General features: G+C 45.7%; 1 protein-coding gene across 27 annotated transcripts in view; it reads left to right on the plus strand.

The window, feature by feature from the left end:
- Nucleotides 1-1,494: 1,494 nt before the first annotated feature.
- PXK (PX domain containing serine/threonine kinase like) overlaps nt 1,495-16,603 on the plus strand; it is a 96,061-nt gene continuing 80,952 nt past the window's right edge. For 20 of the 27 annotated variants that reach the window (XM_055110073.2, XM_055110075.2, XM_055110080.2 and 17 more), the window contains exon 1: nt 1,495-1,732. In XM_055110073.2, the coding sequence (XP_054966048.1) occupies nt 1,631-1,732 (102 nt within the window). In that variant the 5' untranslated portion in view covers nt 1,495-1,630. The remainder of the gene's footprint in view (nt 1,733-16,603) is intronic. The other 7 variants (XM_034956748.4, XM_034956750.4, XM_063602481.1 and 4 more) reach the window with 4 other exon arrangements.

Raw genomic sequence — 16,603 nt, forward strand, 5'->3', positions numbered from 1 at the left:
CCATATTGCCCAGGCTAAACTCCTGGACTCAAGCCATCCACTCTCCTCAGCCTCCCAAAGTGCTGGAATTACAAAGGTGAGCCATCATGCCTGACCACGGTTTGAGGTGTTTTTGTTTGTCTGTTTTTTTGTTTGTTTTTTGAGACAGAGTCTCACTCTGTCACCCAGGCTGGAGTGTAGTGGTATGATCTTGGCTCACTGCAACGTCCCCATCCCGGGTTCAAGCAATTCTCCTGCCTCAGCCTCCAGAGTAGCTGGATCTACAGGCGCGTGCCACCATGCCCAGCTAATTTTTATACTTTTAGTAGTGGGGGTTTTGCCATGTTGGCCAGGCTGGTCTCAAATTCCTGACCTCAGGTGATCCACCCACCTTGGCTTCCCAAAGTGCTGGGATTACAAGCGTGAGCGATCATGCCTGACCACCGTTTGAGTTTTTACTATGTGCCAAGCCCCTTCCCAGTCTACTGCATTCCTTGTATTAACCTTTTCATACAAATAATATTATCTCCACTTTGCAAATTGGGGAGTTGGGACTCAGAGAGGTTGGGTAACTTATTGAAGATCACACAGCTGGTAAATGCCAGAGCCATGGAGATGATGGTCCTCCGATTCTAAATTTAACTCTTCACTATCCTGGAATGCTGCCCTAGGAGAGGGCAGTGTGGGTGAAATTTCTAGGTGTATATGGAGATGGGGGGATGAGGTGGTGCCAGGATTATGGCTTTGGGTTCAGGCAGACTGTGGGCAGATTTAGGGCTGAGAAGTTGATCCCAAGGTTCTCTGGCTTGGCTCTTGGTTTGAAGTTCTTCTAGTCCATATGGTGGGATCAAAAACTCCCAAGTCTAAGGGATGTGGTTGAGCCCGCAGTGGGGGCCAAGAGTAGAGGCTAGGGGTCTCTGGACCATTTTATAGGGTCTCCAGTTCTTAGAGCTTGGGTCTGAGGGTTCTGGGGCCCAAGACCTCCAATTATGGGGTCCAGCTCTTAGGTGTTCAGGCCTGAGGAGCCACGTTCAAGAGTCCCTGTGAAGTTTCGGTAGGAAGGGCTTGTTTCAGAAAGTCTCTGGGTTTGCAGGGCTCAGACTGGGGGTCCCATCCTAAAGGCCCTTTTTCTGAGTTTTAGGGTCCTTGGGCCTGGGGGGTGAGAGAGATCCAGTTCTGAGGGTTTCAAGACGTACAGTCCCCGAAAAGCCCAGTTCTGAGAGGCCTGGTTTGGAAATCTCGCCCTGAAGATTCCTGGATCCCAGGGCTCAGGACCAGGCGTCTCTGGATCTGAGGATCCTGGTAGTGATGGCTTAGGGTGGTGTTCCCCGGTCCGAAGCCCGGAGCTAAGGGCACCGGGTCTGCGGTGCGGCTGCGAGGAGCGGGGAAGCGCAGGCCCATGGCAGCCGCGAGGCGGAGGAGCGGGCCAGCGGGCGGCAGTGCTGGCGGCCCCCACACGTTCTGCGCTGGGTCGGCGCTAGGACTCCGGGGCGGCGGCCGTGGGAAGGGCGGCGCTAGGACCCCGCGGGCCCGGCGGCGCGTGGGGCGGCGCGTGTTGACAGCGGCGGCGGTGGAACCGGGCGGGCGGCGGGAGTCGGCGCCTCGGGTTCCTGCCTCGCGTCCCTAGGCGGCGGCGGCCGGGCGTCCCGGGATGGCCTTCATGGAGAAGCCGCCAGCCGGCAAGGTGCTGCTGGACGACACGGTGCCGCTGACAGCAGCCATCGAGGCGAGCCAGAGCCTGCAGTCCCACACGGTGCGCGGCCCGGCGGGCGGGCGGGCGGGCGGCGTGGGGCGGCCCCGGGCCGCGAGGCTGCCTGGCGCGGGCCAGGCAGGGTCGTCGGACGGAGACCGGGCCACAGGGTGGGCGGCCCTGGCCGAGAAGGCTGTGGCGCGCCGCTGGGTCTGGGTCAGGGCCCCTGGGGCCCAGGCGAACGCTGAGGCCCGGAGGGGCCAAGGATGGGGACCGCAGCTCCCGGCGCCGCGGGGTGGAAGGAGCTCGGCGGCGACCAGGAAAGCGACTCCGAGTTGGGGGGCGGGGGCGGGGGCTGCGGGATTCCCGGGCTCACCTTGGACTAGGGGAGCAGGAACGAGACCGCTCAGGACCATCCACTTCTGCCCGCCGCCAGCCTTTTCCTTTTTGAGGCCGTGTAATTTCCTCCTTGCAGCTGAGGGTCTGGGTGATGGGGATGAGGGTGTGCCGGGCCAAATGAAGTGTGACTCCAGAGCCTACTTGTTGGGACAGCAGAGTGTAAGTGGCTGGGGTCTGCAGCCCCGTTTCCAGGTCAGCCGCTTGGCCCTGGTCCCGGGAAGTGGTGGGGGCGGCAGTCGGGGCGCTGTTAAGCAGGTGTATGAATGTGCTTCTCTAACTTGCTCTTTAGTGGGCAGTGGTAGCATTCATTTGAGTTTAAAATCCACTCGAGTAGCATAAAGGAGTAATAGGTCCTCATAGTAAACATTGGCAGGGTTCATTTCTGCTACATATACGGTCTTTTATGGGGCTTTAAAACCGTGGTTGTTTTCATTTGCTTGTACCTTTTTTTTTTTGAAAGGCCCACTATGCATTATAATTTCCAAGCAATAAATCTAGGAACCAGCAAGAAACCTGGAGCTATCAGCTAGTGGGACTTTTTTGGAAAAGTAATGAGTGAGGAGAGAGATTCCTTCAATTGTGATGTTTTGTCAGTCCACCGAATCAGATTCAGACTCAGAGGCTTGTTTGTTTACCATTGCAGTGTGTTTGGGGGGTCATGATCTGGAGGCTAAAGCTCACAATAGCCTTCTGTTTCTCTTTTCGTTCAAGCTCTTCTGATGACTTCAAAGAGACCTTTTATTCTGTTGTATTAAAGTGAGACTTTTTTGAACCTCAGTTTCCTCTTCTGACAGCCATGCTTTGTAGGGCTTGAATTGTTGAAAGCATTCACTTCCAGTTAAGAAAATTATTATCTTTTTAAAAAGGGCTATTTATTCACGCTGCGTGTCTTTAATCCTATTCTGTAGACATGTGAGAAGGCACATACAGGACAGAATTTGTTAAACTTGCTCTCATTTGTGCCTAAAGGGAGTATGGCATAAGGGTTGAAATTTAGGATAGGGAGTCAAGAGTAATTCAGCTATTAAATTTGATTTTTGACTTGACTATTGGCAAGTAAGTCTTATAACCTTTCAGAGAATAGTGTCGAGTCCTTTAGGTTTATTTTGTATTGAAAATAAAGAGATAGATGTTTATAAATACTCACAAATTACTTTCCCTAGGAAGCATTCATGATTTCTACAGCCCCAGCCCATGTGCCTACCCACACCTTAATCTTGATTAGTTTGTCCTGTAATTACTTCTTTACTTTTTGTCTCCACCAGGCTACAAGAGGAGGGGCACTTCTTCCTCACTTTTGAGTCTCATTCCCTGGTTTTTGATAGGATTTCAAATGTGTTTATCAAATGACTAAATAATCCAACTTCAACCTTACTATGCCTCTTTTTCTGTTTATGTAAAATGGTAATTGTAAACATTGAAAAAATAACTTAGAGATCAGTGCTTTAGCTAGGTGGCGAAAGATGTAATAGGATTCTGTTTTTATTGTAGGGGGGTGTGTGTGTGTGTGTGTCTGTGTGTGTGTGTGTGTGTGTAGAGACAGCGTCTCACCATGTTGTCCAGGCTGGTGTGTGTGTGTGTGTGTGTGTGTGTGTGTGTGTGTGTGGAGACAGCGTCTCACCATGTTGTCCAGGCTGGTCTGGAACGCCTGGGCTCAGGCCGTTCTCCTGCCTCAGCCCCACAAAGTGCTGGTATACAGATGTGAGCCACCACACCTGGCCCTGCAGATCTTTTCTTTAAAAAATAAAATAATTTAGGGTAGAAAATGGCAGTTCTTGTAGGGATGACTGACCACAAAAGACAATGACTCACAGGAGACCCATAGAGGCAGATGTGGTAGAGTAAAAAACTGTAGCATTGTCTTGCGTAATTTTTTGACTGTTCTGTGTTCTTGTCATTTTAGCTGTAAAGTTTGACTGAGAAATGTTGCATCAGCCCTGAAGTTTATTGAGAAAATCTTATGCTGATGCAAACTTTTTGGACTGTTAGTGTCTTATGAGTAAGTCTTTTTTAAACCAGGAACTGTTGGAAATTATTTTGGAAAGTAGTAGTTGTTAAGAGGGGTATGTAGAAGAGAAAGGCACTGTTTTTTCTTGGGGAGATTGAAGTTGGCTTTCCAGCTTGGTAGCTGAAGGGAGATGGTGTTCCAGAAGTCAGAGCTCTACTCTCGCTTTGAAATGCTGAATCTCTAGGAAGTTACTCCTTGGCTGTAGACAGAAACATACGGAGATAGAGACAGACTTGGGGTTGGAAGAGGCAAGACCTTAATACAGGTCTGGGCTGATACTTGCTAGTCATGTGATATAGGCTGGGCAAGTCACTTAAACCTTTTTGAAGTTTAGTTTTGTCATCTGTAAATGGGAGTAATAAATGCCTGCCCTGCCTGCCTCCCAAGGTTGTTAGGAAGATCAAATGAAATCATCTTGATGAAGTATTTGTAAAATGTATTCCTTCCTCCCTCCATCTCTTCACTCCCTGACAACATTTGTGCAAAGCGTTAAACACATTAGAGGGCATTATTGCAAGTAAGCTCATTTCTGTCCATAGTTCCTTTCATTTATCAAGTTTGTTTAACCTTGGGAAACATATATATATATATATATATATATATATATATATATATATATTTTTTTTTTTTTTTTTTTTTTAATACCAATGGGGTTCTTGCTGTGTTGCCCAGGCTGGTCTTGAACTCCTGACCTCAAATGATCCTCCCACCTCAGCCTCCCAAAGTGCTGGGATTATAGGTGTGAACCACTGCACCCAGCTGGGAAACCACCTATAACAGAAATGATTTAGGATTTGTGAACTTGGTAGGGAAAAATTCTGTGGTTTGGAAAACTGAGTCACCAGAAGGATGAAGGGAACACAAGGTCACCACCAGAAAGGCATATTTGGATGAGCAACTGGCAGAAAGGACATGTGTTGGTAGGTGATTCTGTGCTTTGCTGATGCTGATGCATCATTTTTATGGAGCAAAATGAATTTAGCATTAAGAGCTAGACCAGCCCTCTGCTGCAAGGAAATGAAGCTTCTATAAAATCAGAAAGGCTAGTATTTAGGGGGAGGATGCTTTCAGGTTAGGTTTGGAGGAAGAAGGAAGATTTTCCAGACAAAAGGAATTCTGGTGAAAAGCCACACAGGTGAGTTGTGAGAAAACTTAGGAGGACCAAGAGAGGACAAGGGAAAGGTAAGTTCTTGGCTATATAAAAGGGAAAACTTTTTAAAGTCAGTAGACTAAAAAAATGCTTACATAGCTGAAATAGAAACCAGAGGAAACAAAGTTTTGGGAAGCGCTGTTATCAAATGTGCACATCCAATTTTTGCTGGTGGGTAGGCTGTGTGTGATAGCTTTTCATCTCAGTTTTCTCCTTTTTTTGGGGGGTGGGGGACAGAGTCTCGCTCTGTCACCAGGCTAGAGTGCAGGTCGCAATCTCAGCTCACTGCAACCTCCACCTCCCAGGTTCAAGCGATTCTTCTGCCTCAGCCTCCCAAGTAGCTGGGATTACAGGTATGCACCACCATGCCTGGCTAATTTTTGTATTTTTAGTAGAGATGGGGTTTCACCACGTTGACTAGGCTGGTCTTGAACACCTGACCTCAGGTGATCCACCTGCCTCGGGCTCCTAAGGTGCGGGGATTACAGGTTTGAGCCACCATGCCTGGCAGTTTTCTCCTTTTTAAATATTCTTCTGTGGAGTTCATCTGGATCAGGGACTGTTTATCTTCCATTTGGACATTTTGTTTTTGAGAAACAGATAATTATAGTGATAGTTAAGGCACAATAGAAAACATTTTTTAAAATCTGTGGAAAAGATAATATTACATGTTAAAATCTTTACTGAAAATGGATCTCTCCTTGAACTTTTGATATTTGGAAACTGCATTCCTGCATGGCTTATTTATTCAGCTATACTCATTCATTCAACAAAAATGTATTAAATGCCTACTATGTGCCAGGCACATGCTAGAGATAGAATGGTGAACCAGACAGCTCCTGCATCCATGGAGCTTTTGTTCTGTTGGATTCCAAGGTCTTTTTTTTTTTTTTTTTTTCATTGTGAGACAGGGTCTTGCTCTGTCACCCAGGCTAGAGTACAGGACCACAGCTCACGGCAACCTCAGTCTCCTGGCTCAAGGAATCCTCCTGCCTGAGCCTCCTGAGTAGCTGGGACTGTAGGCATGCACCACCATACCTGGCTAATTCTTTGATTTTTAGTAGAGATGGTGTCTTGCTATGTTGTCCAGGTTGGTCTCAAACTCCTGAGTTCAAGTGATCCTCCTGCCTCGGCCTCCCAAAATGCTGGGATTATAGGTGTAAGCCACTGTACCTGGCCTCAACTAGGATCTTTACCATTCATAAAACAGATGGTTTTAGTGGCTTGGTTTATTGATCTTCAGCTGCTCATCAATGACCCGACCCTTTTTATAGACTTTTAAACTTTATTTATTTATCACCAGAATAACTATTCAAATGTAATGGCAAATTAGGAGACATTGCTGCTTTCAGATCCTGAAATTTTAGGGTAATCTAGTACTCAGTATCAGAATTTGAACTTCCTTTTAGAATGCTACTTGGAAGTTTCTTTAGAATTCCAAGTTATACTGAATACTTTAAAAATTTCTTAGCCAGGCGTGGTGGCTCACACTTGTAATCCCAGCACTTTGGGAGGCCGAGGCAGGCAGATCATCTGAGGTCAGGAGTTCGAGACCAGCCTGACCAGCATGGTAAAACTCAGTCTCTACTAAAAATACAAAATTAGCTGGGCGTGGTGGCACATGCCTGTCGTCCAGCTACTTGGGAGGCTGAGGCAGGAGAATCCCTTTAACCCGGGAGGTGGAGGCTGCAGTGAGCCAACATCACGCCATTGCACTCTCCGTCTCAAAAAAAAAAAAAAAAAAAAGTTTCTTTAGGCCAGGCGCGGTGGCTCATGCCCATAATCCTAGCACTTTGGGAGGCTGAGGCGGGTGGATCACCTGAGGTCAGAAGTTCGAGAACAGCCTGGCCAACGTGGTGAAACCCTGTCTCTACTAAAAATACAAAAATTAGCCGGGCATGGTGGGGTGTGCCTGTAGTCCCAGCTACTTGGGAGGCTGAGGCAGGAGAATTGCTTGAACCTGTGAGGTGGCGGTTGCAGTGAGCCAAGATTGTGCCATTGCACTCCAGCCTGGGCGACAGAGCAAGACTCCGTCTAAAAAAAAAAAATTCTTTTAAAGATGTTTGCATACTGTGTGATAGTTAACTTGCAGCACTTCCTTTTTCTTTTTTTTTTTTTTAGCTGGAGTCTTGCTCTGTCCCCCAGGTGGGAGTGCAGTGGCGCGATCTCGGCTCACCGCAACCTCTGCCTCCCGGGTTCAAGCAATACTGCTTCAGCCTCCCGAGTAGATGGGATTACAGACGCCCACCACCACACCCGGCTAATTTTTGTATTTTTAGTAGAGACAGGGTTTCACCATGTTGGCCAGGCTGGTCTTGAACTCCTGACCTCAGGTGATCTATCTGCCTCAGCCTCCCAAAGTGTTGGGATTACAGGCGTGAGCCACTGCACTCAGCCATCTTGCAGCACTTCCACACATTATAATAAAATATAAGAGCAGTTATTTTCTGGGCATCTATTCTATGTGGTTATGTATTTTTCCCCACTTGTCCTGGAAATCTGAGATGGACGCAGTCGGAAAACCCTGAGTTGAAAGCTTTTAGGTACTGGTAATTGGTTCATTTAGAGATTGTAAGTTGTCTCTTCCTATTGAAGACGTTGGTTTTTTTGTTGTTGTTGGGTTTTGTGGGGTTTTTTTTTGTTTTTTTGTTTTTGTTTTTTTTTTAGACGTAGTCTTACTCTGTTGCCCAGGCTGGAGTATAGTAGTGCGATCTCAGCTCACTGCAATCTCCGCCTCCCAGGTTCAAGTGCTTCTCTTGCCTTGCCTCTCGAGTAGCTGGTATTACAGGCGCCACCTACCATGCTCGGCTAATTTTTGTATTTTTAGTAGAGACGGGGTTTTACCACGTTGGCCAGGCTGGTCTTGAACTCCTCACCTCAAGTGATCTGCGTGCCTCGGCCTTCCAAAGGGCTGGGATTACAGGCATGAGCTACCGTGCCCAGCCAGAAGTTGCTTTTTTTTGCAGCCTAATTTATGGGCTGGTGATACTCAATCCCTGTATATCATCTGTTTTGGGGACTATCCCATGAGAAAGGTTTCTCGTAATAAGAATATAAATCCGAGTACCTGACTATAATTACTAGGAAGAAATCTAAGATTCTGGGGCTGAGGTTTATTTCATGTGAAAAGATAGTTACATGTTTTGCTTCCCTAGGGAACAGTGGAAAGAGCCACCCATGGGTACTTAGCTTCCATATGGATTGTGATCTTGAGATTGTTCAATATATAGATTTTTTTTTTTTTTTTGAGACAGAGTTTCACTGTTGTTGCCCAGGCTGGAGTGCAATGGCGCGATCTCGGCTCACTGCAACCTCCACCTCCTGGATTTAAGCGATTCTCCTGCCTCAGCCTCCCGAGTAGCTGGGATTACAGGCGACTGCCACCATGCCTGGCTAATTTTTTTTTGTATTTTTAGTAGAGACGGGGTTTCACCATGTGGCCCAGCTGGTCTTGAACTCCTGACCTCAGGTGATCCACCCGCCTTGGCCTCCCAAAGTACTGGGATTACAGGCCCCAGCCACTGCGCCTGGCCGATTTTTTTTTTTTTTTTTTTTTTTTTTTAAGACTGGGTCTCACTCCGTCAGCCAGGCTGGAGGGCAGTGTGGAGTAATCTTGGCTTACTGTAGCCTTGACCTCTCCAGCTCAAACAATCCTTCTGCCTCAGCCTCCTGAGTAGCTGGAACTACAGACACGCATCACAATACCTGGCTAATTTTTAAATTTTCTGTCGAGACAGGGCCTCCCCATGTTGCCCAGGCTGGTCCCAAACTCTTGGCCTCAAGTGATCCTCCCACCTTGGCCTCCCAAAGTGCTGGGATTGCAAGTGTGAGCCACCGCACCAAGCCTAGATTGTTGATCGAAAGTTTAAGGCTGGTGTGGTGGCTCACACCTGTAATCTCAGCACTTTGGGAGGCTGAGGTGGATGGATCACCTGAGGTCAGGAGTTTGAGACCAGCCTGACCAACATGGAGAAACCCCATTTCTACTAAAAATACAAAATTAGCCAGGCGTGGTGGCGCATGCCTGTAATCCCAGCTACTCGGGAGGCTGAGGCAGGAGAATCCTTGAACCCAGGAAGTGGAGATTGTAGTGAGCCAAGATGGCACCATTGCACTCCAGCCTTGGTAACAAGAGGGAAACTCTGTCTCAAAAAAAAAAAAGTTTAAATGGGTTTACTTTACTTGGAGCAAGTAAAGTAAACCCTCTGTTCCTCACTGCAGGGCAGGTAGTGGTTTCTTTTTAGGCTGCTAGAGATTTTGGGGTAGCGTCATAGGAAATGAATCTCCTTTATGTTCCAGCTTTTAGCACCCTGAGAAAGGGGGAAATGGATCCCATTTTAGAAGTCATAAGAGCTTAAGTGTTTGGGATACCAGAGGGGGAGTAATAGAGTTTTTCCTTTTTTTTTTTCCTTAAACTAGAAGTCATTCTTATCAGTGCCTTCCTTTGCAAGCACCAAGGATGTACAGGGGGAAGTTAAAGTTGACTCCTCTTCAGAAGAGATGACAGTGGCCCTTCATTTGTGGTTTGAAACTTTTGACTTAGGAGTATGGAACAAGTGCTTTATCTTTGGTAAATACTTGGACCTCAGGAGGAGGAGAGTTTCTTCAGATTGACCATTTAGTCTCCAGCTCACCTTGCGGACAACCACATTTAGGGTAAGTAACCATTTTTAGCTGAAGTTAAAATATCAAGTGTTTTGAGCCAGGCATGGTGGCTCATGCCTGAAATGCCAGCACTTTGGGAGGCTGAGGCAGGCAGATCACTTGAGGTCAGGAGGTTGAGACTAGCCTGGCCAACATGGGGAAACCCTGTCGCTACTAAAAGTACAAAAATTAGCTGAGAGTGGTAGCGCACGCCTGTAATACTAGCTACTTGGGAGGCTGAGGCAGCAGAATTGCTTGAACCCAGGGGACGGTTGTTGCAGTGAGCCAAGATCATGCCACTGCACTGCATCCTGGATGACAGAGTGAGACTCTATCTCAAAAACAAAACAAAACAAAACTTTATATAATTCACATACCATATGAGTCACTCATTTAAAGCATACAATCCAATGGCTTTTGGTATATTTACAGAGTTGTGTATTCATCACCATAATCAATCTTAGAACATTTTCTTTTCTTTTCTTTTCTTTTTTTTTTTGGCGAGGAGTCTTGCTTTGTTGCCCAGGCTGGAGTGCAGCGGTGTGATCTTGGCTCACTGCAACCTCCACCTCCTGGGTTCCAGTGATTCTCCTGCCTCAGCCTCCTGCGTAGCTGGGACTACAGGCACCCGCTACCACGCCTGGCTAATTTTTGTATTTTTAGTAGAGATGGGGTTTCACCATGTTGGCCAGGCTGGTCTCAAACTCCTGACCTCAGGTGATCTGGCTGCCTCAGCCTCCCAAAGTGCTGGGATTACAAGCGTGAGCCAACGCGCCTGGCCAGAAACTTTTCAGTACCCCAAAAAGAAGCCTTAGTCATCACCCTGTTTTATAACTCAGAATGTTTTTTTTTTTTTAAACCTACAAGGCTACTAAACTAATTTAATATAAACACCTGATTACCAAACTCCAAGAAACAACTAAGTTCTATTGTTATCGGAATTGTTTCAGAATGTATTCTAAGCACAAGTTCTTTAGCTCTTTGGGCCCAACTCCTTTAAGGATCTCATCACAGGGACTGCTTCCCTGTTCATAAATACCCATAAACATGTCTTTGTGAACTCTCAGAACCTCACTGACCTGAAGCCCATTCTTAGGCTTTGGATCTTAGGGTAAGAATCACTGCTGGAAAAACTTTTTTAGGCCAGGCACGGTGGCTCTTGCCTGTAATCATAGCACTTTGAGAGGCTGAGGTGGGTGGATGGCTTGAGTTCAAGACCAGCCTAGGCAACATGGTGAAACCCTGTCTCTACTAAAAATACAAAGATTAGCCAGGTAAGGTAGTGCATGCCTGTAGTCCCTGCTCCTCAGGAAGCTGAGGCACGAGAATCGCTTGAACCTGGGAGGCAGAGGTTGCAGTGAGCTGAGATCATGCCAGTGCACTCCAGCCTGGGCCACAGAGTGAGACTCTGTCTCAAAAAAAAAAAAAAAAAAAAAAAAAGAAAAAGAGAAAAAGAAAGAAAAACTTTTTAAAACTGTAAACTTGGAGTATTACTTATTTTAGTTGGTGAAATATGTGCATCTGAAAAATGTACTATAATACCATCTATATCCTACTTTAAGAAAATCCTGTATTTAGAACAATAGATGAACTATGTCCTCTTAGTTTGAAAACAAATTGCTTTGGGTTGCAGCTTGCCTGGTGCGTTTAAGTGTGTGCACAGATGACTTATTAGACAGTGGCATGGGGAAGGGCAAAGGGCTCTGTGCCGGAGAGCAGGGTTCTAGGCACGGCTCTGCCTGCTGTCGCAGCACCTCTTTATAATATTTAAACAAGGCTGCTCACATTTCTTTGATGTGCTCATCAGAAATAGGTCATTTCTCCTCATTAATTCAGTTGAGGCTTTTTTGCTGGACTGGAGGGAAGTGAATGGAGTGTTGGTATGGGAGAATCCTGGATCTCAAAATGTCTAAGAGCCACCTGTAGTGGTGAAAAGGGAAAGCAGTGTCGTTCATTCATTGCCTTCCTTTTGAGCCTGCCCTTCCACCAGGTAACAAGTGATTCCTGGGCAGGGTCTCATTGCACTTTAGTCCTGCATACGTTCCTCTTGCCAGAAGTAGAGGGAAATGAAGCCAGAAAGAAATGGGTCTGCTCACACCAGACCTCTAGCATCAGGCAGCATCAAGCACCCTGCTGGTCCGTGAGAGCACAGGGAATGGCTGAGTGTCACACTGCCATGCTGTAGGCATCTATGCATGTGACCATGTAGCCCACCATATTCACCAGCAGCCTGGCACTGGTTTATTCCACATTCCACAGGCACTTCTCAAGCTCCCACTCTTTGGTGAGCGTTGTGGTCTCCAGGAATGCAGTGGTGAGCAGTCGCTGCTCTAGGGGCTCATGCTGTTGAGGGTGGACAGGAGGGTCTGTGCATAGAAGACACACCTCTGCTTCTTCCCACTCTGTAGATGGTAAGGGGCGCAGGCAGCTTGTTCTGCCTCTTTGAGGCTTGTTTTATTTTTTTCTCTAAATCCAGACTTTATTGTCTATGTATTGCTGGGTTGATTCAATTTCAAACTAGCCCAGTCCCTGGCACATAGATAGTAAGCCTACAGCAAACATTTGCTGAATAAGTGAATTTGAGAATGAATGCCATTATTGGAGGTAAAGCTCTTATGTACTGCTGCTGACCATTGTACCTGCCAAGCGGGTTACGGGGTACTTCTGCCTCTTGTCTGCCAAGCTGGATATAATTTTCCTTCCTCTGAAATTCCCATAGAGTATATCTGCCTCAAAGGTACACTCATTTTATACACCTATTATTTCTTACTACCTTGTTTTCTGTTTATAACCCCCCTCCCCCAATCCCACGCAGGTAAAACTGTATATAATTGGGAAGAGCGACAATGGCTTAATGACCTTGGACAAATTGCTGCTTGATTTCTCCAGCCTCAGTTTCTTCATCTGTAAAGTGAGGATAGAAAGAGTATGTTAGGACTGCTGTAAGGATTAACCGAGCTCATCCACATGGAGTATTCAGAACAAAGCCCAGCACATAAATGTCATTTGTTTTGTTGTTTATTACTGTTGTATTTGCCAGAGCACTGGCGTACTACTTAGTGCTTTTTTGGCATTCAAATATATGTTTTGAATGGGAAAAGGAAAATTATTTATTTAAAAGTTTGTCTCACTGTCAGCTGTGATTACTTTGCTAATATGTGGCAAAAAACATCAGTGACACCTCCAAGACTAGGTTTCCCCCTGTTTTTTCCTTTTTACCCTGGAGTAACACGTTTTGACAGCCATGCTTGGGAGATGTAGCTCAGGGCCTCCTTACCAGGCTGCAGAGCTGGCTATTGGTGTTCAGTGGTGACGGAAAAGACAAGTGGTCGGCTGGGCACGGTGGCTTATGCCTGTAATCCCAGCACTTTGGGTAGCCAAGATGGGCAGATCACCTGAGGCCAGGAGTTTGAGACCAGCCTGGCCAACATGGTGAAACCCCATCTCTACTAAAAAATACACAAATAATTAGCCAGTTGTGGTGGTGGGCACCTGTAATCCCAGCTACTCAGGAGGCTGAGGCAGGAGAATCGCTTGAACCTTGGAGGCGGAGGCTGCAGTGAGTCGAGATTGCACCATTGCACTCCAGCCTGGGCAACAAGAGTGAAACTCCATCTCAAAACAAAACAAAACAAAACAAAAAACAAGTGGGCAGGCCATAGGGCTCAGCCATGAGCTCCCGGAGGCCAGACCTGAAGGGAGGCAGCCCCCAGCAAATGCCCATTTCAGCTCTTCCCCTCTCAGTTTTTGTTAATCCCTAAAGGGGTTCCAACATCAGTACATAGACATTTGATCTCAGGAACATTAACAGATACTTAAAAAGAGTCTTCTGGGTGCCAGGCACTGTACTGCCTATTAAGATAAAAAGATGAATGAAGCAGGGAGCTGACATCCTAGTCAATATAGCAGCCACAAAAGCAAAGATGAAGCAAAGTACTAAAGGGCCCCTCTGCCTGGGAGAGCAGGGCACAGGGGAGAGGCTGGTCAGGTCCTCCCTGGGGCTTAGGGAACTCGGAGTGGTTAACAGAGGAGCCAGCATTTTAGAGAAAACGTTCTAAATCAGTATGCCTCAGCCTTTTCTAACTTGCAAACTCCTTTCATAGTAATAGGGAATGGTACAGACTCTCTGGAAGTTATTTTAAATATAAAAATATTTTATTTAGATCAGTATATTACTAAAAATTATTTGGGATCTGAACTATATATATTTTTAAATTGTGTTCAGAGGAATACAACTTAAGGCCCTGAGAAACAGCATCTTCAGACAACTTGTAGAATTACCGTTTTTATGATAATTCTCACTTGTATTTCTCACTAACTTCTCACTAACATGTGTTTTGTCATTGGCATTGCTTGAGCCTACATTTAGTCAGTGGTTTATTATGGATGTAAATGAAATCATATATGACTAAGAGCAAAGTCAATTAAAATACTGTGTAATGGTAAAAACTGTGATAAACCAACTGAGTTATGAGCATACTCATGACTTCCACAACTCATCCCATGCTTCCTGTGTGCCCATTTGGAAGCTCCTACTCTATTCTAGGTTAAAGGGAAAAAATATTTATGTTATTGTTTTATCGATATTTAAGTTATTATTTTTGAAAAGTAGAAACAGAAGCCTTATAGCCTTTAACGTATATATCCTGAAACACCTTCTGGGGCACCTCGTTGTTCATCCTCTTCCAGACTCTTAGTAACCCACCATAAGGATCTCAGTTTAAAAATCTGAAGAATGATTCTTCTCTGAGGTCAAGGTTGCATTTGTAGACTTCAGGAGTTCATTAGTTCATTCAGCAGATACTGTTGTGAGTATGCCCTGTGTTCCTGGCATGGCCTAGGCACTTGGGGTACAGGTCTAAGCAAGACAGACTTGGTTCCTGCCTTCTTTGTTCATTCATTCCAACTGGGTTTATTGGTGAAGATTCTGGGGTGGGGTAAAAGATGGAAAAGAAAGGTTAGAGCCAATTGTGGGGCCTCTTGGATGCCAGGCTAAGGAATCTGAACAACAGTGAGGGGGGGTTTGGGTGGAGGTGTGGCTCATAAAAGTGGCATTTTAGGAAGCTTAATTTGTTGTCTGTGTGCAAGGTGCAGTGGAAAGGGTGAAGGAAGGAGAGAAGAGAGTCAAGGGTGCTAATGGAACAGTGAAGTTAGAGAGGCCACAGCTCAGGTCTATGGCAGGGAGAGGGGAGGAACACAAAAGAGGAAAAGTCTGCCAAGTAGAGGCCACAAGGGAAACAGAGGCATCAGGAAATTATTAGAGAAGTAGTACAAGGTAGATGAAGGGCAGCTGGTTTTCCCAGGAAGATGATGAGTCTGTTTGGTTTTAGACACCTTGAGTAATACTGAAAAGGGAGTGTTACTTGTCATAATAGATGACATTGTTTAAGCTTTCACTATGTGCCAAGCCAAGTGCTTTATAGTAATTCTATAATTATTTTTCTTTTTTCTTTTCTTTTTTTTTTTTTGAAACAGAGTCTCACTCTGTCACCAAGCTGGAGTGCAGTAGCGTGATCTTGGCTCACTGTAGCCTCAACCTTCTGGGCTTAAGCGGTCCTCCCACTTCAGCCTCCTGAGTAACTAGGACCACAGCCTCATGCCACCACACATGGCTAATTGTGTCCTTTTTTTGGGAGGGTGGGGTGGGGGGCACGGAGTCTGGCTCCGTCACCCAGGCTGGAGTGCAGTGGTGCGATCTTGGCTCACTGCAACCTCCGCCTCCCAGGTTCAAGCCATTCTCCTTCCTCAGTCTCCTGAGTAGCTGAGACTACAGGCGCGTGCCACCATGCCCGGCTAATTTTTTTGTATTTTTAGTAGAGATGGGGTTTCACCATGTTGGCCAGGGTGGTCTCAAACTGCTGACCTCAAGTGATCCACCTGCCTCGGCTTCCCAAAGTGCTGGGATTACAGTTGTGAGCTACCGTGCCCGGCCATGTTCATTTTTTATAAAGACCAGGTCTCACTATGTTGTCCCGGCTGGTCTCGAATTCCTGGGCTCAAGGGATTAGATAATTCTTTCTCTCTCTGTTTCTCTCTTTCTGGTCAACTTTGTTGAAGTAAAATTTACATACAATGAAATTCACCTATTTTAAGTATACAATTTGATAAATCTTGACAAATATATATATACACACCCACTTTCATCACTCCAGTTGTTTCCTTGGTGCCCCTTTGCAGACCCTGCCCTCCTTCTGGTCCCTGGGAACTACTGATCTGCTTTCTGTTACTATTGTTTAATCCTTTCTATTAATAGAATGTCATCTATAAGTGGAATCTTATACAATATAGTCTTTTTTTGGTCTGGCTTCTTTTACTTAACATAAAGCTTTGAAATTCTTCTATGATGTTATATGTTTCTTTTTATTACTGAGTAGTATTCCATTGTATGGATTTAACATTTGTTATCCATTCACCAGTTGGTAGATATTTGGGTTATTTCCAGTTTGGGGCTATTATAAATACAGCTGCCATGAATATTTGGGTAAAGTCTTTGTGTAGATATATTTTTTCATTTCTCCTGAGTGAATGCCTAGAAATGGAATTGCTGAGTGATAGGCTAAACTTTATAAGAAATTGCCAAACTTTTCTAGATTTTTGTTTTACCTTCATGATAGTTTGAATTGCATTAGTTATTATCCCAGTTTTGTAGTTGAAGAAAATGAGGTGCAAAAAGAGTAAGATTGAAGGTTTCTATGAGGCTAGTGAACTTTGTTTTGTTTTTTTGAGACTGAGT

Source organism: Pan paniscus, chromosome 2 (assembly GCF_029289425.2).
Source record: "Pan paniscus chromosome 2, NHGRI_mPanPan1-v2.0_pri, whole genome shotgun sequence".
Classification (NCBI taxonomy): domain Eukaryota; kingdom Metazoa; phylum Chordata; class Mammalia; order Primates; family Hominidae; genus Pan; species Pan paniscus.